The 23966-nt window shown below is 37.2% G+C and overlaps 1 protein-coding gene across 1 annotated transcript; it reads right to left on the bottom strand.

Annotated features, from left to right (window-relative positions):
* Nucleotides 1-1938: 1938 nt before the first annotated feature.
* Nucleotides 1939-23711, bottom strand: CALB1 (calbindin 1). The gene is made up of 11 exons (XM_027561594.1): nt 23334-23711; nt 22724-22800; nt 18703-18777; nt 9597-9680; nt 9434-9490; nt 5925-6002; nt 5194-5249; nt 5065-5104; nt 4884-4937; nt 3947-4018; nt 1939-3603 (listed from the first exon to the last, which is right to left on the bottom strand). Exons 1-11 carry the CDS (start codon nt 23410-23412, stop codon nt 3490-3492), a joined length of 786 nt encoding a protein of 261 aa, XP_027417395.1. The 5' UTR covers nt 23413-23711; the 3' UTR covers nt 1939-3489.
* Between the last annotated feature and the right edge of the window lie 255 nt (nt 23712-23966).

Here is a 23966-nt window from a genome sequence, read left to right as displayed (position 1 = left end):
CCTTCTATAAGAAGTTTTGCTGTTGCTTTTCTTTCTTTTTCCTTGATATTATTGTAAGAGTACCAAACCTGGTCTAGTTATGGTTCATACTTCATAATAAACACCTGTTCACCCACGGATGAAATGTAGGGAAATTCTTGCCGGGAGCCAGCGTGAGGAACTCTGCCCATGGCAAAGGTCATGAAGAAGGAGGCTTGGCATACACAAAGGCGGGATCGAGCCTCAGGAGTCCCCCTGGAAATTCTCGAGCATCTACCCCCAAAACCAGAGTCTGCCTACTTTACTGCTTTGTGCTCTCACCTACACCTCTGACTTCACGGGGGGCTGTCCCCCACCACCTCTTTTGGAGAAGGAGTTAACTTACAGCTCCAGTTAATAATAATTCCTGGGCATGATAGAAGTGTTTCAACCTACAAACTCCTCTGAAGGTTCTCTAGCCTGCCTGACAGGCTTGTCCAGCCACATGGGATTGTTCACAGCCTCCCAACTGTGAGAGGCATGAGATGCTTTAAACCTTATAAAAACAGGTTCTTTAGAGAAGTTAGAAAACTATTAGTATAGTTTAGTGGGCTGATTAGAAATTGTACTGGTGAAGGGTTTTTCATTTGTTGAGCCAATGTTTGCTGCTAAGTCTCCACATCCCCTGCCCTTTTACACATTAATGAATATATAGAAGAAATAAGTATTAACCTTCGATATGAATCATGTTAGACCTTAGGCTAAGCAAATTCTTTCCTTAATTAAAACCCACTACACCCTCACTCTATAGGAATGTAACTTTATCTGGTACCTTCAGAAGGTGGCGTCTGTTTTAAGAATAATCACCCCTGGAGAAATAAGTGCTCTGGTTGACTGACCGCTGTCACAAGGAGAGGGTCATAAATTGTCAGCAGGCCCCCTGGCCAGAAGATGATGTAACACCCCTAAGACCTCTGTATTCATTTGTATGAAGCACCTGACTTTAATAAAATCAGGACTGCTGACCCCGCGTGACTTTTGTATAACATCTCAGTGTATAAAAACAGACCCTGGAAAAATAAAAAATGGGATAAATTCCTCGAAAGACTGGTCTTCCCATGTCGTTCTTTCTCTCACCTTCTGGCTGAATCCCCATCTGGAACGTGGAGGCTCGTCAAGCCTACTAATTATGCCTGGGCTTCTAAGATCTGACCAGGGAGGCCTTAGTGTCTCCTTCTGGAGAATGGGAGGACGCCTGTGGCCTACATAGGTGACATAAATTCCTTATTTTGGAATTTTATTAGCTTTCCACGTAAACCAAGTTATTCAGCCTCTTTTCTCCACTGAATTTTCCTGCTGAGCTATCCTTATTCTATTACTCTTTATATCTCTAATTAATATTTAATTAAAGCTATCGTATCCTGATTGCTGAAGCTGTCTCCCCTTCGAATTTCCCTGGATCCACTGGGGCTGGACCCTGGCAAATTCTGTATATTGTTTCTATGCCTCTGGAGAATATCTTTCATAAAGAAATATTTGATTATGTTTGTTGAGATTTCTTTGTAAATCTTAATGTCAGAGACACCTATTAATTCAATGAGGCATCCCATAATTTGATAATAATGGGTCAAGCAGGTTTACATTTATTTAAATGTCTTGTGCTGTGCTTAGTCACTCAGTCATGTCCAACTCTTTGCACCCCCATGGACTGTAGCCCACCAGGCTCTTCTGTCCATGGGATTCTCCAGGCAAGAATACTGGAATGGGTTGCCATTCTTCTCTAGGGGATCTTCCCAACTCAGGATCGAACCCAGGTCTCCCGTGTTGCAGGCAGATTTTTTTTACCATCTGAGCCACCAGGGAAGCCCATTAGACATCTTAGGGTGTAATAATTTTGATAACCTACATTTCCCATGGATTGATCATGGGTTACGTGTTCATTGACTTTTTTGAGGAAGAAAAGAGAAGTACAAGAAATTATTAAAGTTATTTCTGTTTTTATTTATTCTTAGTAGTTAAATTCAGCCTAAGACCAGTGCTTCCATTTACACACTAAAAGCAAAGCCAGTCTACCACTGAAATCACATGATAAATTTTATTTTTTGGCAATCTCTTTTCTGTTCATTCTTGGGGGAAAGAAATACCTCACTTTTTGTTACTTATATGAATTGAGGAAATCAGTGCTGAATTTATAGAATGGCAACATTCAAAGTGACCCAGAACCATTAACTCTTTGGTAGTAACTATAAATTTCAGAGACACATCTCTCATAGTTCCCTGCTTCACAATCAAAAAATGAGAAATCACCAAGCATTACATGTCAACTATAACCAGTATAGTATATTCTAGCTACAAATATATGAAACTGTGGCTTGAATGTGTGTCAAGAGAATGTTTTAGAATTACCCTTACTAAATAAGATAAATGACTGCATTAGCATTTCTTTTCAGATGTTCTTGTTAACTCATTTGAAACTATCTGCAGATAGAAATAGAACTAGTTTGAATGCTGATCTCAATATGAAATACAGAATTCACAGAATAGACAAAATTGTTGATGTAACATTCAATAATCAGGGTGCTATGAATTTTACATTAAAATTCACTTATGTAGTAAAAATAGAGCTGTCATAGCTAGAAAAAATTATTTTCAGAGACAGCAGTTACCCTGGGCGGAAAAGAACAGTTCTACATAGAAAGAAAATCCAAGAAGTATGCAAAGTAAACACCAGGATACGTGATATATATAATTTAATCAGATAGTACATAGACTATGACATAAAACAGCAGTTTCCTAGAATAATTAATAGGCTGCAAGACATGAAACCAGTTAGAAAATGGGTTGAGGTCATACTCTTTGACAGTAGACTTATAAATACAAATGTAGAATTAGGTAGATCTATGCATTGTCTGCTTTTCCTTGTCATCAAATCAACTTGAACCAGTAGACTGATAAGAATTCAAGCAGTAGATGTATTGCTGATTCACTATATCTTGCCCAGTGAAGTGAGACTGTTAACCTCATAGAGCCGCGATTAACTATGGATTAATAGTTTGGTATTTTAGATGCAAAAGCACATTTCTTCTAATTGGAAATACAGCTCAGAACTATTTTGTTGGGCAGACTTCAGATTGTCTGAAATAAGAATACTTAGCTTGTTATTTATAATCCTTCTATTCAATAGTGACAAACATCAGAGACTAGGATTTTAGAGACTGATCCTGGTGGATTTTTGAGGGAAATCTTGTCCAATGACATGTATGGAAGGAAGAATATGTTAGGTTATTTTTTTTTAAATTGAGTGTATTGACTGGCCTGAGCATAGACATCTTCCTTTTCAGTCATATGGTTACAAAAACTGTACATTACGAAGAGTATAGAAGCAAACTGAAAAGAGTGCCACAGATCTTGGATAGTTATCTATATGCAGTTAAATTTACAGACAGAAAAGAAAATACAGCCTACATCCTTATGGTGCACAGTTATTTTTTAGATACAATGTATCACTAATAAGTGTCATGGTCATCAACCCTAGTTGTCACCAGCAGAGAGAATGAGAGCAAGATCCGTTCGGTATAGCTTCCCTCCATCCGATAAAGCCATTATACTTTTCTTGTATGTTGGAATATTATTAATATCCAGATCCTAAATAGGACATAGATGGTATTACAATGCAGTTAAACATGGAAGTGAATTAACCACTGTCAAGTAATAAAATATGAGACAAAACTGCTTGTTATACCAATCCATTAAGAAGAGTTGGATTAAATTCTTATACAAATGTGAATAAATCACAAGGTTGTTTTTAAAATCTATTTATCTCAGTTAAGCACTGATTCAGACCAGTATGAAATCAAGTTAAGAACTGAAATCTACTTCTTCTCCTCTATAAAGTTTTAAAGTAGATTCTCCAAAGTAGATGTGTGGTTGCATCTGGATGGATCCATCAAGTCTGCTTAAGAAGGAAATGGCAAGGTAATGACATTACCTGTTTATTTTTCTCACACAGATCCTTCAGTAAAGCATCCAGTTCATTTTCATCTATGTATCCATTGCCATCCTACGGGAGGGGTAATAAAACAATATATAAGCAACCTCATCCACAAAAAAGGCAAAGGTAGTAAAATGGAAATAATTGAAATCCTCAGAAAATCTGCCTACTGCAAATTTGGCAGATATACTAACCTTGTAGGTCAGACCCTCAAATTTTGAACTGCTCCAAAGTCCCAAAACAGATACGAATTTCCTCTCTTTCAGACCTTATATTTGTAAAATGCTTCGAAATTTTCAAAGTGATTTTACATTTACTATTTCCCTGTATGTTAACAATATCACTACCTCTTGTTGAAGTAAGAAATTAATCACAAATGTTTTGATGGAGGGAGGACATAGGCATCGGGGAAGCATATTCGCGGCCTGTGATAGAGGCGGGCCGTTATCACATCATGCAGTGGGAGAGCTGTGCTAGGGTCTCCAGAGGACTGGCTTGGTCCAGGAGGAAAGAAATGAGCAGAAACAGAGCATGTTGACTACTGACGTCATACCCAACCTTTCCTCACACACGTGATCTCACTATACCCTTTGTGGGAGAATCCCCGCCGGATATTTTCATCCAGCTCAATCTTCATTCCACCCTGTGGAGTGAGTATTATTATCTCTTGGTTACAAATGAGGAAATTAAGGGTCAGAGGAGTTTGGTATCTTATTCACAGTTCACAGGAGATAAATTGTAGCGTGGGATTTGAATCAAATTCGTCTAATTTGGGATATAACGTAATTCATTTCCTATGACAAGAATAAATTGGCTGAGTAATTTTAATAGCTCATGTTTCTTTAAATATAACCTTGAGATTGAGGCTTTTTTTCCCTTTTTCTGAATTTTTCTAAAAAATCAAATTACAGATAAGAAACACTTTTTTTTTTACCTGATCGTATAACTCAAAAGCTTTATTGAATTCTTTCCCACACATTTTGACTCCCTAGATGATAGAGAAGAGGGCAAAGATTAAAATGCTACAATTACATTTCATTGTGCTTCCCTTGGCAGATATCCCACATTTTACCCTTTTGAGAAATATTATGTATGGTAGAGAAAAAGAGAAATACCTGAAATTTAAGAAGAAAATTCTCCTGCACGGGTAGTAATCTTTTGAGAGAAAAACATTATATAATTGCATTAGATTTTTGACAAAGGTCAGCTTATAATGGTTATATTTGCATAGCTCCTAAACTCACCTGGCCATCTCAGTTAATTCCAGCTTCCCATCATTATTTGAATCAAACAATTTCAACTGAAAGACAGAAGGCATTATTTTGTATTGAAAAAAAGTACTTGTTGCATAGAGAAGGAAATTCAAAATAAAGAAGTTTGACTAATCAATTACCTATATAGATGGCAAAATTCTAGAAACTAGCATTTATTAAACTTTCAGTGAAAAATTTCAATTCTATGACTTGTCAGTTACAAAAGTTTATCACAACAATATAAAACAGAGTAAGAGTGATCTTACACTAGACTTCTGGAACATCATTGTTTATTTTTCTTGCAAATATGTGTTTATATGTATCAAGATGTGGGAGATATGGTGTCTGGCAGTACACATCCTGAAACTTTCCAAATAATAGTAGGAAAATAAATATTTGTTTTCCTCTTTTAGAGCACCAAAGAGTAAAGCAGATAATATGAATAAATCCTTACAGAATAAATTTTTGAGTAAGTGATCTTTTGATAGATGAAAATTGCCTAACTCCACAAGAAAGGAAAAGCTCATACACGGAGCCCTGAAGCTAGCCTTACAAGGTAGAAGCTTTGTAGGTATTTTACTTTTCAAGTGAAATGATTCATGTGTGCATACGATGCCCACACCATGGTTTATTCATTTCATCCTGTGTAGTCTTGGGAATTAGCCAGAACACAGTAATATTTCATAGGCTCTTGGCTATAATCTTTTCAAGATCAGTCTTACCATTAGGTCTGTATACTCAGCTAGTTTTGTATCATCAACGGTCTTGTTTGCTTTTTCCAGCAAGTCCTTTAGAAAGTTCTGTTAAGACAAAAAACAGATAAATTTCATCAATAACAATCTGCTTTCTTCACAGCCTGCCTTGAGATGGAACAACCCAGGAATACAACGAAAGTCTCTTTTTGAGACTAGGACTGGATAAAAGGAGGACATTAGAAGAGAGGTCCTCTTGGCATTCCAGCAGTGATGCTGCCTTTGACGGGTGTGATATCTGCCTTTTACTGAGAACTGATCTGTCAGACCATGCTATGGTATGCTATGCTTTTATGATTTCAATTAAAAGAGAAGTTAGATTGTGCACCATGTAGGAATCAGAGTAAAAACTTATAAAGCCAGCCAGCCCAATGGATGCATTTCTTCCCAATGGTATCTTCACAGATACTCATGCGATTCTTCTCCAAGAAATAAGAAACACTGTGCATGTGTGTGTGCTAAGTCATTTCAGTCGTGTCCGACTCTTTTGCAAGCCCATGGACTGTAGCCTGCCAGGCTCCTCTGTCCATGGGATTGATTCTCCAGGCAAGAATACTGGAGTGGGTTTCCATGCCCTCCTCCAGGGATCGGTCCTGCGTCTCTAATGTCTCCTGCATTGGCAGGCAGGTTCTTTGCTTATGAGCCACTTGGGAATCCCAAGAAACAGAATGGACCCCCTTATACCTTTTTGAGGTATGTGAATGATTATTAGTATACAAGGTGGAGATCTACCCTTAATTTCAAGTGCATTTTCTGCCCTTACAATCTGTATTTCCATATCAGTGTATAGCCAGTATGAAGCACATTTCACTAGAGGCTGGGTTAGCTTTTAGGTTTGATGCAGTCCAAAGCACCTTGGTTAGAATGTTTCACCTGACTGTTCAAACTAAAATAGTTGGCTGCAGGCGTTACCTAATTCTTGAAGGATATGAATCACACCAAAGTAGAAATTAATATGGGAAGGATGAAAAAAAAGATGATTATTAATTTGACAGTTGAAGTTTAGGAGTGATTTTAATTTTTCTACCACAGAAATAAATCAAATAAAAGCTTTCAAAAGCTTGCCATATAAATGACAATGTAAGTACTTAAGAATATAATAGTTTTTCACTTTGTCTAGTGCTGTTCATTTGCAATTTCTTTATTTGTTCAGAAAAATGAATTACTGCAATTATGGAAAACTGAGCTGATATGTTAAGACATTATTGAAGGATTGGGTTTCTTCAGCTTTGCTGTCATATATCTCCCTCCCAAATTTTCTAGTTCTGCTGGGATGATTTAACTTCATTATTTTCAATGGAGACTTTTTTCTTGGTTTCATAATTTTATTTTCACTTCAAACATTCCACTTAAAATTCAAAGTGAAGCATGAAAAATTCAAAGTTATCTGTTGGGGATGAATTTTATTTTTGAACCATATGAGGCTTTTGTCAGAGACTAATTGGGTTAAAAATCCTCATCAGAGACTAAAATGGTGGTCACAAAAATAGCCTGGGAGAAACTTCAGGACGCTGAGATTCAAAGTCATGTCTGAGAGCAAGCAATGTTTTACTCCATTATGGAATCTTAAAATTAGCTTTCTTGAAAGATCCATTAAAAAAGAATGCCAACTTATCTTCAAAATTCCCCAGACAGAAGTACTTCTATTTAGAATCTCTTCTGAGAATAAAATTTAGAACAAAGAAGGTCAGTATTGGAAATGAGCTAAAGTTTCTTTATAAACTTGAAATGATTTTTAAAAGAATTTTTTTGGTCCAGTAGAATAAAAACACAATAATTTAACTGTCACCTTGTGGGTTGTTGAATTACAAATTTGTGAAAAATATAGTTTTTGTTGATTTCACGTGAAAAATGTTTACATTTCTAAGTGTTGTTAGTCCCACGTGCTTTAACGATTTTGCAATTATACATGTGTGCTAAGTAGCTTCAGCCTTTGTGACCCTATGGACTGTAACCTGCCAGGCTCCTCTGTCCATGGAATTCTCCAGACAAGAATACTGGAGTGGGTTGCTGTGGCCGCCTCCAGGGGGTCCTCCCGACCCAGGTACTGAACCCACATCTCTTGAGCCTCCTGCACTGGCAGGCAGGTTCCTTACCACGAGTGCCACCTGGGAAGCCCTCCATTATACAAATACGCGTAACTCAGACGATGTTCAATTACGACCGGGAAACCATGTTTGATATTCCTGTTTCCCTACAGAACAGCAGAAGAGGTAACTCTTAGTGACTAAAGCTGAAAACTTTTGATGTTGTGGGAAAGAAAATCATTGCTATTATCAGATATTCTGTGGCCAAAGCCAGGTTCTCTTCCCGAGCAGCTGAGTACTCTTGAGAAATTATCTAATTTCTCTGAATTTCAGTGTGTTTGTTTGTATAATGGGAATTATAATACCTCCCCTGCAAATTTTCTTTGAGGATTAAATGTTAAAATACATGTTAAGCATCTAGTATTATGCCTGCCACATAGCAGGTGCTCATTAATTATTAATTTGTTTCCCTTCTAGTTACTCTATATCCTAAAGATAGAGAAAATAGAGTCTTTCAAACTGAGAAGTGTTGAGGTCAATTTAAAAAAATGAGAGATGGTTTTGTATTTCTGAAAGGCTAGTAAATTATTGAGTTCATGAATAATATAATTTATATTGTACCTGTATTTCACAAAACCTCTAAGATGCAACATCTTACTTGAGCCTCACAATAAATTGAAAGGTAGGTGTTATTACCCTCATATAAAGAATGAAAAAGTGAGGCAGAATGATAAAGACATTTGTCCATAGACCAGACTTGATTTCAGATCTCTTTACCTTTTCCTTCCTATCTTCCTCCTCTCCTACCAGCTCCTATGTACACTTCTGAGATACGAATTGATAAATTCATTTCCAAAGTTACAGTTTTTCAGAAGTTTGATTATATTAGGACTTTGTAAGCCTGGAGTCTTGGAAGCAAACTAGTTCAGAGATCACAGCTCAATGTCCTGTTTCCGTGTAGACTTCAGTTCATCACTTAACTTCTCTTCACTTTTTTCCTTACTGCAGTAACATTAATCCCACAGAACTCACATAAAGGTTAAATAAGATGTGTATAAAGTGCCTGGCATACAACTGGTGTCCAATAGTTGTTTCTTTATCTTTAAAGGGAAATCTATATAGTTGTTTAATTTATAAGGTAAAATGTCAAATTTTAATGAAAATAATCTGACTTATTTGGCTTAGTGTACCATTATATATCTATCTATCATCTATCTATCCCTTATTAACAATTGGTACACACCACAGAAAATGCCAGCTGCTGAACAGAATTTCAAAAGGTACTTGAAGTCTCTTTTTTGATGTGGTACTTTATTAACCACGTGGAAGAGTGGATGAAAATGTACCATTGCTCAACGTTAGTTTCTTTTGTGGGAAGTTTTTTTTAAAAAAACCCACAAAATTCATAATTGCATTTGAAAGGGGAAAATGTACACATTTTTCTTTGCTTACCTTAAGCTCCTCAGTTTCTATGAAGCCACTGTGATCAGTATCATATTTTCTCCATGTCTGTAAGTAATTTTGGATAAGGAAGACCAAACACATTAGAAAATGTCACAATTCCCCCACTTTCAGATATCTGAAGATATCACTCAGTGACAAAGGTTTCCTATACCTTCATGAATTCCTCACAGGACTTTAGCTGCTGGCATCGGAAAAGCAGCAGGAAGTTCTCTTCTGTGGGTAACACATGAGCCAACTGGAAAAGATCGAAGAAGCTGGTGTGAGGAGCTTGAAAGCAAGTCTCTCTCGTTTCCTGCTCTTAGTTGTGCTTGACCATGATTTTATTACCCAGAAAACTAGGAGAGGAGAAACATGGCAATCGATTTTCCCTTTCAGATACTTTGTCCCTACAAAGTGCCATCGTGTTTTGCAGGGCTTGCTGCCCTTTGAGGGACCGGTTCTCAGGTCAGGGAGGAGGCTGCAGCAAGCATGCCTAGGGAGTGCAGGGAAGGGTGACTGACACTTCTCGTCTGCTAGACACACAAGCAGACTCATGCCGCTGGCTCGACCCCTGCATCTTTCCTGTGCCCCAGATCAGGTCTTTTCCTGTGAGGGCCCAGAAGATGGCACACGTGGGGCCATACATTTCATAAAAGAAGAAGCTGAGAGATATGAATGTAGCAGAGAGGACAGAAGGCAAAAAATGAATTCTGAAAGTCGAAGGAGAAAGCTTATTAAGAGATGCAATGGAATATAAACTAAGGACAATTGTAAAACAAGAGAAAGAGAGATGGAAAAAGACACTTTACAGGGAACAGTGGAAACTGAATGGTAATAGGGAATATCAGTTCTCAAATGTTTGGTGTCTGCTAAAAGGACATCTGTTGCTTGAGTCCAGGGCTTAAATTTTATTTGATGATCTCCTTTGAATGACCCGATGACATTTCTCCTAAGATCTCATTTTGTAACTTCAATGCTCCTTTTTTTTTGGTGGAAAGAAGGACTCCAGATCCCATTTTAGGACGAATACAATCTATCTATTGTGCGCAGGGAATGTGGGAGCTGGACTGATGTCCTAATGAAGGTGTGTGCTCTATTCCTGGGCAGCTGCTAATTAGCTGTGGTCCCCAGCAACTCCCTCAGCCATTTCTGGAACTTAGCATGCTCATCACTTAAAATGAGGAGTTGAAATAGAAACCAGTGTCTCTTAAATGTGTTGGGTTCAAAATGACTTTGAGAATCTGTTAGAATCACTGTGTCTTCACCATTAAAGAATGAACCTAAACACTATATTTCATCTAATTTCCAGAAGTTGATGAATCCCTGAAGTACAGGCAGGGACCCTCATCTGTGAATTTTAAACTAAAAAACCCGTGGTCTAGATTAACCTTTAGGTCAGCATAAATGCCAAAAGTCTACCAAATTATAGAACAGACTCACACTTAAAAAAAATATTGTCCTTTTAGGTCCATTTAAAAATTTTAAATATAAAATGTATCATTCTATCTTATATGCAAGTAACCTCAGCTTCTTTATGCTGTATATGTCCTTTAACATCTTATTTTTAGATCTTTGAAATAATATTTCAAATTAGAATCATTCAGGCACTAATAATGGGATGAAATGAAGGGGTAGAGCCAGATATCTTATTAGGATGTTTGGTATGACTATCAGAAAACATTTTCTTATTTCCAAAGGTCAATAGTATGGTTATGCATTAATGCAAGCATTAATTTAGGAAACAGGAAATAGCCAATGCCAACTCTTTCTTTATTGGTATGTAAATTGTCAGATACCCCATTGTAAACTATTGGTAGACCTACCCATAACCCACCCATTTCAGGAGGGCAAAGACTATTCTTTGTCTGCATCCCCTGAATACTTAGTGTGGTACTCAACATGTTAGGTGCTTGACATAAACGTTTGGATTTGGTTAATAATTTTACTTCATTAAAAGTACCTACTTAACATGATTTGTAGTGAGCATATTTTTTATCTTTGTTGTGATTTTCTATATTGCTTGGATTTTCAAAATTACTGTACATTGTTTTGAACAAAATAATAATTTTTCTTTAAAAATCTACTTATCAAAACCCACCAAATAGATAAAAACAGAAAAACTAAAAGACTGAGCTAGCAAGCAATGACCACATGTAAAATTAGGGATATTTTAACCTCTTTTGTTTCAAAAATTAAACTTTACATAACTGGCATGAAGTTCAGAGGTCTCTAAGAATGTCAAATATAGAGATGGCAAAATTGCTTTTTATGTTTAGTATAAATGTATATTTCTTCACCCGCTATTTTGGTCCTACTTGGTTTAATTATAATAAAATACATATTATATCTACATGCAACATAGTCAATCTTTTAACTTAATTGAACTGTTAATGTTAAATTCAATATAGTACCATCATATTTTATAGATGTTAGTAATGAGTCTTAAACACATAAAACACTGTCAGAAGACAAACCAGCCACTAAGAAAGAAGTAAGTATGTGTGGAGAGGATGTGGCTATGTGCTCAGTTTCTAAGTTGTGTCTGACTCTCTGCAACCCCATGGACTGTAGCCCGCCAGGCTCCTCATGGGATTCTCCAGACAAGAATACTGGAGTGGGTTGCCATTTCCTTCTCCAGGGGATCTTCCCAACCCAGGGATCAAACCCCAGTCTCCCACATTGCAGGCAGACTCTTTACTGACTGAGCTATGAGGGAAGCCCCTTCACAACAAACAGATAACATAACAAATCATCTTTTGAGTATTTTTTGCCATGTCATGTGGTTTGTGGGATCTTAGTTCCTGGACCAGGGATTGAACCCAGACCCTTGGCAGTGAAAGCACTTAGTCCTAATCAATGGACCACTGGGGAAAGCATATGAATCAATATTCAAATTTCAGAGCTGGGTGCCGTAACTCCCCAGCTGTTGACTCTAATACCACATCTACAATGTGACTGAGGTCTTTTATAGAAGCTGTTAAGTAGGGCTGTTGTTGCCTCTCTTTTGCTAAGTCACTCTTGTCAACAGTAGTAGCCTGTATTACTTGTTCCAAGATTATTGCTGATTTCTTAATTTTCAGTCCACCAGCCTGCTTTTTTATAAACTCTCAAAACTTTATTATAAGTTGGAGAAGAGAGTTAAGAAAAGCAGAGAAATGAATGGAAGGCAGGTAACTGTGGCTACTAGGAGAATCTTTCAAAGCTTCTTTTATGAAAATTGCTTGCTTGTCACTGAGAGTGGGGAGGCAAAAATTTCTCTCTACTTGCCTGTCTTCTGTTTCAGTCTATGTACATCTAGAGGAAAGGGTCTGTGACTTAATTAATGTTTCTTTGCCTGGCACCTGCAAGAATTTCCATAGATATTTTACTCAACCAATAAATGAAGGCAGTTGACTATCCAGGGTCAGCACAGGCTGCGAGAATTCAAATAGCTTGCTACTAAGCAGTGGATAGGGGTTGGGGTGGCCACTGTGACTGCCATCCAGAGTTCTCTTAGGCGCTGGGGGTGTTGTCGTGGTCTCAGCTGTCAGGTCTGTTTGGGAGATTACCTGGGCTGACAAGACCTATGTTCCCAAGATGCACATAGGGATATAAAACCTAGCTCTCTCACTCAAAACTTGGGACATCTCCCAAGGGTTGTCCCAGTTCAGAGCTCACTGTAGGGTCAGCCAAAGTTGAGACTGTTTCACAGCCCAACGTCTCACTCTGCCCAGCTTTGTTCTTTTATTTCCCTCGGACAGGCACTGATTCCAAGAGCACTTCCTAATAAACTTCCTCATTGCTTCTCTTCAGCTCAGATATGGTCCCCAAAGGAACCAACCTGTCCCAGGACAGGGATCTTTACCACCTCTCTTCTATTACTAGCCATAATATGGAGCTCTTGACTATGTTTTGGATTAGGTTGAAATCCCTTGCTGTGGCTCATGTGGCCATGATTCAGTACCTATGAGGCACTGGACTGCAGGCTGGGGATTCATAGTCACTGACAGTAAGAACTTTACAGGGAGGCAGATAATTAAAAATTTTGTTTCAGACAATTTCAAAGCAAGAGATAACTACAGTGGTAAAGCTACACTCTAGGTGCTGGGAGAGAACACGTGAAGGACAACTTTACAAGAAATATAAATGAATGAGGTATATATTTGAAGACAACCTTGGTGCACGTTAGATTCTTTTGACACATATTAGTAAAACATTTACTTTCTTGGTTTGGAAGCCAAAGAAATATTTTTCTAGCCAGTGAGAAGTGAGTCCAGGAAATTGGGAAATTTAAAAGGCAAATAATCTTTTCACACAAATTAAAGGCTGCTGCTGCTAAGCTGCTAAGTCGCTTCAGTCATGTCCGACTCTGTGTGACCCCATAGACAGCAGCCCACCAGGCTCCCCGTCCCTGGGATTCTCCAGGCAAGAACACTGGAGTGGGTTGCCATTTCCTTCTCCAGTGCAGGAAAGTGAAAAGTGAAAGTGAAGTCGCTCAGTCGTGTCCAACTCTTAGCGACCCCATGGACTGCAGCCTACCAGGCTCCTCCATCCATGGGATTTTCCAAGCAAGAGTACTGGAGTGGGGTGCCATTGCCTTCTCCGTTTTTTAAAGGCTAGTTGAATTTAATAATTCGAATTTGACAAGTTGTAAGAATGGGGAAAAGATTGACATTAAGAAAAATGGCAAAGATTTTCTAATGAAATACTTTTATTTTTAATAATAATAGCAAGTACATTTACTTAGTTTTTATAGTGTACTAGGGCTTGTCTATTTTTGACATGTGTTACCTGAGGTTGATATTCATGTCATCTGTGTTCACAACCAAGGAAACAGAGGCTCAGAGATGGTAAATGACCTGCTATCACATAGCTTACAGTTGGAGCCAGATTTGAAATCAGTCTGACTTTTTGATTTTGAGACTCTTGTCCTTTAACTATCACCCTCCATTAAAATCTTCAGTCTTAATAAACTATTTTAAAAATCTATCAAGAATGAAGTTCTAAATCAGGTTTTATTGTCAGTCATTTCCCCAAACTCTGAAGTAGAAAACTGTGTATGCTTAGTCACTCAGGCATGTTCAATTCTTTACAACCCAATGGACTGTAGCCCGCCAGGCTCCTCTGTCCTTGGAATTTTCCAGGCAAGAATACTGCAGTGTGTTGCCATTTCCTCCTCCAGGGTATATTCCTGACCCAGGGATTGAACCCTCATCTCCTGCAAGCCTCCTGCATCGCAGGTGAATTTTTTACCACTGAATCACCAGGGAAGCCTGAGGTAGAAAATTAGCTTACTATTTACAAAATTACATTTATTATGGTTAAACTTGCATGCTCAAATCCCACTATCAAGAAAAGAAGGAAAGTCCAGAAAAATGCCTGCTGCCCTGGGAGGGTTATTACAATTTTACAACTGAAATAGCTTTCCGATCTATTTTTTTCCGGTGGATGCACTGACCTGGACAAATAGACACAGAAAGACTCGAGAGGACACTGTTTTCTCACACAGTGCTCAGGCAATCAGGTGAAAAGTTTGCAGATTTGACATCCAGCTGAGGGAAACATCTATACTTAATGTGAGCACCAGAGACGGAATTTCTATTATCTGCTAAATCATTCAGCCTCCCTCTTTGACCATTTTAATCAATCTTCTCTGCAATAGAGCTATTAGTCTGAATAAATTTAGAACATTTGACTGTCATGGTATTTGTTAAATTATCTCAGAATTTCAGAGTTCCTGTTTTGAGTTTGTATCAACAATCTCTTTATATCAAGCTGTATTTGTGTGAATTTGAAAATTTATTTAAAAGACATGAAACTTAAAAGTTCACAAGAAAGCATATTTGTACATTACCCTTCTTTTTACACGTTTTCACATGTCTAGGTAGTAACAGCATGTTGTTGGAAAGTGTCAGGCAACTTCGTTAAAACAGAAGTTTGAAAGTTAACCACTATATTTTCTGTTTTTTTGAACAACACGTTTCAATTAGAGCCAAGTCAATTTGACCTGGAAAGCAAACTACCACATAAATACCATTTGGTTTACTTTGATTAGATTTTGATGAGCCCCTGAATACACCTACTAAGTGGGCAATACATAAGCAAATCTAATCTCTTTTCCCTTTGAAAGTGAAAGTTATGGTATACTTGATGTGAGCGGATGGGAATCTGTAAACTATTATAAATTTTGGAAAACCTGGGTTTTTTTCATTCTTTCAAAGCTGGCTGAAATTCATGTATTTATGTTCCATGTTATATATAGGATTTCTTAGCAAGTGATATATATGTCAGATTGGAAAACAGAAAGGGTGAACTTGATTTAATACAACTTACTGGTGACACTAGAGGGCACATTATAAATTCAGGCATTCCCCACTCTCCTCCATTTTGTACATGTAATCTGTAGCTTTCAATTCCTTTTTTCCAATGATTTTTCGGAATCTCCTTTTTTCCTATCCGTCCTCCTTAACTAGGTTAAATACAATCAACCTGCATGTGAACTACGGCAGCAATCTCTTCCCTGTTCCCCCATTCTCTCCTTCTCGTTTCTCCAAGTACAGACCCTCCTCACTTCCTTCGTCTTGGCTGATAACTCTGATCAATAAAAAGAATTCTGGAATCAGAGTCAGATCTAGACCTGTATAAGTGTTCTGTCACTCCTTGCCAGTGGGACCTTAGACGCATCATTCAACCTTTCTGAGCTTCAGTTTCTTTACCCTTAAAGTGAGAAATCTTGGCTAGCTTTTCCTCTGGGTCCCATGCAGCAAAAAGTTCCATGTCCTGGAATAACTAAACTTTCTAATTAAGTCTTATGTGTTTAACTTCTCTTCTTTTAAACTCTTTCTGCTTTCACTGATTGAATGAGTGAGTGAGTGAAGTCTCTCAGTCGTGTCCGACTCTTTGGACTGTAGACCCCATGGACTGTAGCCTACCAGGATCCTCTCTCCATGGGATTTTCCAGGCAAGAGTACTGGAGTGGGTTGCCATTTCCTTCTCCAGGGGATCTTCCCAACCCAGGGATTGAACTCGGGTTTCCTGCATTGCAGGCAGATGCTTTACCCTCTAAGCCACCAGGGAAGTCCTTTCGCTGATTGAAAGTTCTTCCCAAATCATGTTTCAAGTGATTGGGTCAAATAACTTCTCTATACTTTGTGCATCCCTGTTCAGCCAGGCTAAATTTAAGCCTTGCCATAAGTAACCGATGAACTGAAACTTGAAAATATTTTCTTTTAATGCAGAAAATATGTGGATTATTAATTGCAAAAAAAAAAAAAAGGCTGAGTGGTTTAGAGGAAAGCAGCTGAAATTCTATTTAAGCTACAGCTTTCCTCAACTATAAATTTATTTTATTTTGTTATTATGAGGATCAAATGAGATCACGTGTTTGAAAACACTCAATAATTGTGTGTGTGCTCAGTCCCCTCAGTCGTGTCCAACTCTTAGCCCTGGACTATAGCCCTCCAGGCTCCTCTGTCCATGGGATTCTCCAGGCAAGAATTCTGGAGTGGGTTCCACGTTTGTGTAATGTCATACAAATAAATGAAAATTCTCTTTCTTACTGTTATTGCTATAAAAGTTCCTCAAGTCTTCATTTCGGTCTTCATTAACTTCTTCATTCTCTTCTGTTAACTATTTCTATCTTTCCCCACACAGAAATCCTTTTCTTTCATGTAACAGTTTCTTTCCCAAACTTCTGTGGAAATTCCTTACATCAAATCTCTAGGAAAATGTATTTGGTAATAACTCCTAGCTTCTCATTCAAATTAGACCTCAAATAATACTTCATAAATCATTATCCCATATAATATACAGTAAAATATAGATTCAAAATCGCTTTTTTCATCTTATCCTTTTAAAAATATAGAATCTATGTGAATCAGATCCATGCTTTTTGTGCTACTGTTAACAACCTAGGGTCACAGAAGAAATTTAAAATAGCTGAGCCCATTGGAGTCCTTAAGGTTAAATACATTAAATATAAGATGACAGTCTTTCCTGTACTAGAATTACAAAGTATGCCAAACTCTCAAATAGCCACATCTATAATTTCACTGATTTCAGAATTTCTGACTAGTTCTGAATAATTAGATTTATGTCATCTCATTTATGTTCATTTCAATGTTATTTTCTTATCCTTGATGATTCATATCTTGATTAGTTGGCTTCTATGTCAATCTATAAGTCCCATTACTATTAATTTATCTATTTATATAGTAATGAGTTATGCATAGGCAAAGGGAAAAGTGTATACTCCAGGGGAATATTTTAATTACAAAGATAATAATAGTATGTCCTTCCTTAACTCTATTTGTAGTAGCTGTTTAAAAATAAGTATATTTCACATTGACATCACTGGTGTCCTATAACATCAATTTTTGAAAACCAGGTTAGTTCTCTGAATCAAAGGTAAATTATGACTAAGAATACTTCACAATCTAATACACTAGGAACATTATATAAAGAACATAATTATGCCTATTATTTGATATATTTTAAACTATGACCTTATTAATTTTTCTGGACAAAATTATCCACTCAATTTCTCTAATGGGTTGCAGAGATAAAGAAAGTAGCTAAGACATTAGATTTTATAAAAGTAAAAGTACTGTTTCACATATCTGAAGAATGCAAAAGAGTTAATGTATAGTCAAAGTTTTGCTTCCTTGATTCATAGACAAAAAAGTTGTCCTCACTAGGAAAAGATAAGATTTGACACTGAAGTTTCAGCTTTTAAAGACTCAAAAGAAATACCTATGCATTCACTCACTTTAAGTTCTTGTGTTTTTACATGGCCAACTGGCAATTTAAAATGGAACTTCAGAAAACAAGATGCAACTTTTTGCCATGATATCATCTTTAGGGCCTGCAAATAGTTCATTTTATTTTCTAACAGAAAAGTCTACACTATTAATAAGAAATACCAGTGAACTGTGTTCTTAGTTAGCATTTTATTGGACTGAGGCTGGTAAGGTAATGGGATGAGTACTTATCCAGAGGTGGGAACTTGAGTCTCTAACCGCCCCAAGGCCAGCAGACAGTTGCACAGCCAGAGACAAATCATTTGACTTCTTTAGGTCTTAGTTTCATAATATATTCAATTTTGGCTTGGATTATGAAAATTCTTAGGTCTGTTTCATTTCTGAGCAGTTTTTGATTTTATATCTCTGAACAAAAGATAGCATGTTACTTAAGTAAAATAAGCCTCTTAGAACAGGTTTTGCTTATCATGTTTGAGTTGAATACAACTTCAAAAAGCTCACTTATTAAAACCATATGAGAACAATGCATAAATTCCTTACCTCTACAATTCCTATTTTTCCATCATCTCTTTGTCCATACTGATCCACAAAAGTTTTCATCTCAGGTGATAACTCCTAAAATTATAACAAGCCAGGTAAGAAGAAGGTTTTTTAAAAAAAACAAACAGTATGTTTGTTATCATGTTAATAACTTGTTACAAAGAAAAACTGGAATTAGAATCATTTAGAATTATGCATATTGATTAACCTTTTCATGAAAATTAGGATGTAGCTGATGCACCAGTTTTACTGGTTTGAAATGAAAGACATAATTTCTGAATCAGTCATTATGATTTAACTTCTATTATTAGTTTTGAGAATATGTTATCCTTTAAAAATGTAGTCAGAATTATTCTGTTCATAACCTTTAGTGAATTTAAATATAGTGATCCTCATGAATGCACCTTAACATTACTTGCTTTGGGGAAGATTATTTTATATTGCTGCACTAATTATTCTATAACATTTTCCTTATTATAACACGCTTTATCCATGGAAGTTAATATTGTGTTTTCATCTTGGACAAGCAAATGTGAATGTTCAAAAGCAACTCATTTTTAAACAAAGAAAGTTTCCAGCGTGGAAGAAGCTGGAAATGTTCTTACAAATTAAAAATCAGAAAAATTTGTGTCAAATTAACAAAAATGACCTGACCGATTTGTACTTTCATTAGAAATACTCGATACTGATGACCTTAGTTTGGATCACTGATTGTATACACTGAAGATCTTTGTCTCCAAGAGGAATTTAGGGAGTAGTTCTCCAGTGTTTCCTTGTTTCCATTTTCTACCAAGAGGATGTTCTCGTTTCCATTTAGTTACGTACAGAAGATTATTGAAGAGGGACAAAGTGAAAGCTTTCATCTCGTTTGACTTATCTTTTTCAATCTATTCTATTGCTTACATAACCTCTTCACATATTGACAGAATGGATAGCTCTGAACTGTAAACTAATGACCTGTACATAGATAGAACTAGTATTCAGGAAGTTGGATTTTATACCCTTGGGTCTTCAACACAGCCCATTTAAAATAGCCCTATTGCATTAACTGCAGCTGATGTAAAATAGGTCAGCCTTTATGAATGTCCTATTCTGTGTCCTTGGAAAAGTAAATTAAGGTTTCAGTTTTTATCATAACGAACAAGATGGTGATAGTATCTATCACACACATTTGCTCTAGGGATAAATAGCTTAACAGAGTTTGAGGGTTGTACTGAGGCTGAATATTATTATTACTAGTGTTACAAAATCCTACTTTGGTTAAACGTAAATATCTTTAATAGAAGGTAACAAATAGTAATTAAGCAGCTTAAAATAGGCTTAAAAAACCTCTTCCAATATGGATTAATTTCAACCTACCTTTATTACCTTAAACAGTGCAAAACATAATTACAATGATAATGATAATAAGTTAAAGCTTTATAAAAAATAAATGTAAATTTAGAGACTGTTTAGTGAAAAATGCTAGTTCTGAAAGTATATTAAGTTATGATATTTCATTAATGTTATATTCACCTACAGTTAATATTAGTGAAATTTTTGAAATTTCACATTATTAATATGCTAAGCCAAACAATTTTTCCATTAATACAGTAAAATCTGTTATCCTATTGCTAGAAATGCAAAGAAACCTGGTTTATAAGTTCAACCTTTAAGTTCTAAAAATAAAGAGAAGAAAAAATAGATAAAAGTTGATTTAATACAGTGAGGCCAGTAGTGAAATATTTGTCTAGTACATGAATGTTTCAATTCATATCTAGATTTAGATTTTAACTATTCAAACCTATACTACAATAATCAAGCTGTTAAGCAACTTGATATAATCCTGAACCTGTGCTCAGATTTGGTATTATTGGATTATAATCCAACAATACCATCTTCCAATATTCTAAGATTGGAAATTTAGCAGTAGAAAAAAATAATTAAGATCTAAAAGTTTAAAAAGACTAAGATGAAGTCATTGTTTACAAAAAGTATATATATTAAAATGGAAAGAGGAAAAGAAATATCTGAAAACATGTATAGAGTTTCTAAATATCTGAATTTCTAAGCTGAAAATAAATATTAAAATTACTTCTAGGAAAATTAAAATATAATCATTTAGCTGGTGGAAACATCTTTAAAGGTTTTAATTAGAAATTTTATGGTAAGATTTCTCAACCAGATATTTTAAATATATATATTTTAACTGTAGAAGAAAATGTTTTGTATTACTAGTCAAAGATATATAGATCTATAATGATAGTATTGCATGAATTTATGTACACGGTAATGTATAAGATGGTATGGAGACAGTATATAATACATTTTCAATTTTATTTGATCCCATCCTATTACACTTTCAAATTTATGTAACATCAAATCTGGGTAAAACAATTCCCAGAGTGCCGTGTGCCGTGCTCAGTTGTGCCTGACTCCTTGTGACCCCATGGACTGTAGCCCGCCAGGCTCCTCTGTCCATGGGATTCTCTAGGCAAGAATACTGGAGTGGGTTGCCATTTCCTTCTCCAGGGTATATTCCTGACCCAGGATCCCAGAGTGCTCTCTGGTTTTAAATAAATTTTATTTAAATCATTGGATTTTAGCAACTGATTTATAAATCATTTTGGTGTCCTCTGGCATTCTTTTGGAGCTTCCCTGGTAGCTCAGCTGGTAAAGAATCCGCCTGCAGCAATGCAGAAGACCCCTGTTCAATTCCTGAGTTGAGAAGATCCCCTGCAGAAGGGATAGGCTATCCACTCCACTATTCTTGGGCTTCCCTGGTGGTATAAAGAATCCAACTGCAATGCAGGAAACCTGGGTTCAATCCCTGGGTTAGGAAGATCCCCTGGAGGAGGGCACGGCAACCCACTCCAGTATTCTTGCCTGGAGAATCCCATGGACAGAGGAGCCTGAAGGGCTAGGCATTATTTTAATATGTTGTACAGAGATGTGTGTCACTCAATTTTCAACTTAGATAGAACAAAAAGGTGACTATTAGTGAATTATATGTATATATATATATATATATATATGGCCATTCTTCTCAGTCTTGTCCAACTTTTTGTGATCCTGTGGGCCACAGTCCGCCAGGCTCCTCTGTTAACTATTATGTATATAACTCAGTGCTGGAGGTGGTGATTTGCTAAAAGCTCACACAATTATATTTTCCTCTAAAGATATATCTTTGTATCTTCATATATTATATGTATACATATAATGTGAAATCTCTATGCTGACAATATATTTTCTTAACAGGCTAATTTATGCCTAAAGGAAGCTATTCATAATTAGTAAAAATTAACTGATAGCTTAAATCACAAATATAGATTATTTTCAAAATCCCACTAATTGCTTCCCATTAGAGAATCACTTTGCTTGTTTAAAATGTGTGAAGTTATTAAAATTACATTTTACATCTCTAACTTTTGATTTTCTTCCTCACAACAGAAATGAACTCCCTTTTTGCTAAATTTCCTGCTCATTATTATGTTGCAAAGTTGTACAAATTTCCCCCAGTGAGGGAGGACATTTTCTCCTCACTCCAACCACATCAACATTACAAGAATAATAATTGGCAATAGAATAAGAGATCCATAATCTACAGATTGGTTTCCTGACCTTCAAGGGGCAGAAATGTATTTCTACTCGTTTACTTTTCAGGCTATTAAAGAGAGGTTAAAAATTACCTAACTGAACTCAATAGAAGAGGTGGTGATCTGCTAACAGGTCTCACCCACGCTTTCCTTTTAAGTACTATTAAAATACAAGTATACAATCTTTTAAACGCTCTGATTTCATATGGTAAGGCTTTTTCCCTTTAAGGAATTTCTCTCTCTCTCTCTCCTTTGTCTCTGTGTCTCCCCCTCCTTCTCCCTCTCTTTCTCCCTACACAATTTCAAAAGGCACTCTTTCTCCCCTTCTCAGTAAATAAATGTGTACGTCCCCGGAAACCATTTGATTTCGCTAGCTCTTTATGAGAACGCTAGAATATTTATTCAAGGACAAAGGTCTCTTTCCTCCCTTGCAAACTTCAACCTACCAAACCAGCCTTCTTCCGCGCCTGCTGGAGCTCCTGAATCAGATTCTGAAGCTCCTTTCCTTCCAGGTAACCACTTCCTGTAAAGACAAAGATGCACCCAGTTGTCAGACATTTCACTCTTAAGTTTCTTCCCCGTTCAATTTCCACAATAGCTATTTTCCGGCCACTGGAGAGGTCCCATCTTGGCCTCAGTATCGATTATTGATTAACCCGCAAAAGATACACGACAGGGCAGTGGTCCCCTCCTGGGAGAGACCCACTAAGGGCAAAGGAGGATGGTTGGGTTGATGAGTGTAGCCATAGAAATTTTGCAGGGTAGGGTCTCTCTCGCTGTCGCTACCCTCCACCCCAACCCCCCACCTTCTATTAGTATCATCCTTGGAGAGAGAGAGAGAGAAAAAAAAAAAAAAAAACTTTCAAGGTTTTGGGGTAACATAGAAACAACACACAAACTTTAAAGTTCATGGTTGGCAGCCAACTGGAGAGAGATTAGGGAGATGGGGGAAGAAGCAAAGAAAAGAAATGAAGGATAATCGGATCAGGAGGCTCAAGGAAGGGAAGAGGGTGGGACAAAGTTCTTCAAACAATTAAAAAGATAAAAGATAATCACCGTCAGCGTCGAAATGAAGCCAGATCTCAAAAAACTGTGAGGCTGTGATCAGAGATGATTGCAGGTGGGATTCTGCCATCGTAGAGCGGAGTGGGTGGTCTGCGTGGAGTATGCGCGTGTCAGCGCTGAAGTGGGGTGAGAACCTCAGGGTATAGGTGCGCGTGTGTCTGTGCACGTGCGCGAGTGTGGACGTCTGTGTGTGTGTGTGTAAGAAGAAATCCCGGGCTGCAGGAGAAGGGAACTCAGGGCGCCGGCGCCGCCAGTCGCTGTCCTCGGTGCTGCTCGGCTCAGGCGTCCCCGGGAGTCCTCTCTGCGCGCGGGCTCCCGTTCTCGGTATTTATCCCGCAGTCGGGCCGGGCCACGCCTGCCCCGGCCTCCCATCCCTCAATCCCGCCTCTTGCTCGCAGCAACCTTCCACCCCTCCCTTCCCGTCTCCTCCTCTCCTCCCAGGAAAGCGAGCTGGAGCACTAGTTGTGAAGTGCAGAAAGCAGCAGGTGGTGGGAAATCCTTAGCTTACAAACTGGTTGCAGAAAATACTCATTTCCCTCCACATTCTCATGTCTGAAAGGAATCTTATTTCCGAAGACTATAGTGAAATATCGTGTGTGAAAAGGTTTTGATTTGCAGATGGAA

Source organism: Bos indicus x Bos taurus, chromosome 14, assembly GCF_003369695.1.
Source record: "Bos indicus x Bos taurus breed Angus x Brahman F1 hybrid chromosome 14, Bos_hybrid_MaternalHap_v2.0, whole genome shotgun sequence".
In the NCBI taxonomy this organism is placed as follows: Eukaryota; Metazoa; Chordata; class Mammalia; order Artiodactyla; family Bovidae; genus Bos; species Bos indicus x Bos taurus.
The sequence above is the reverse complement of the archived record's forward strand: the minus strand, read 5'-3'. Positions and strand labels throughout refer to the sequence as shown.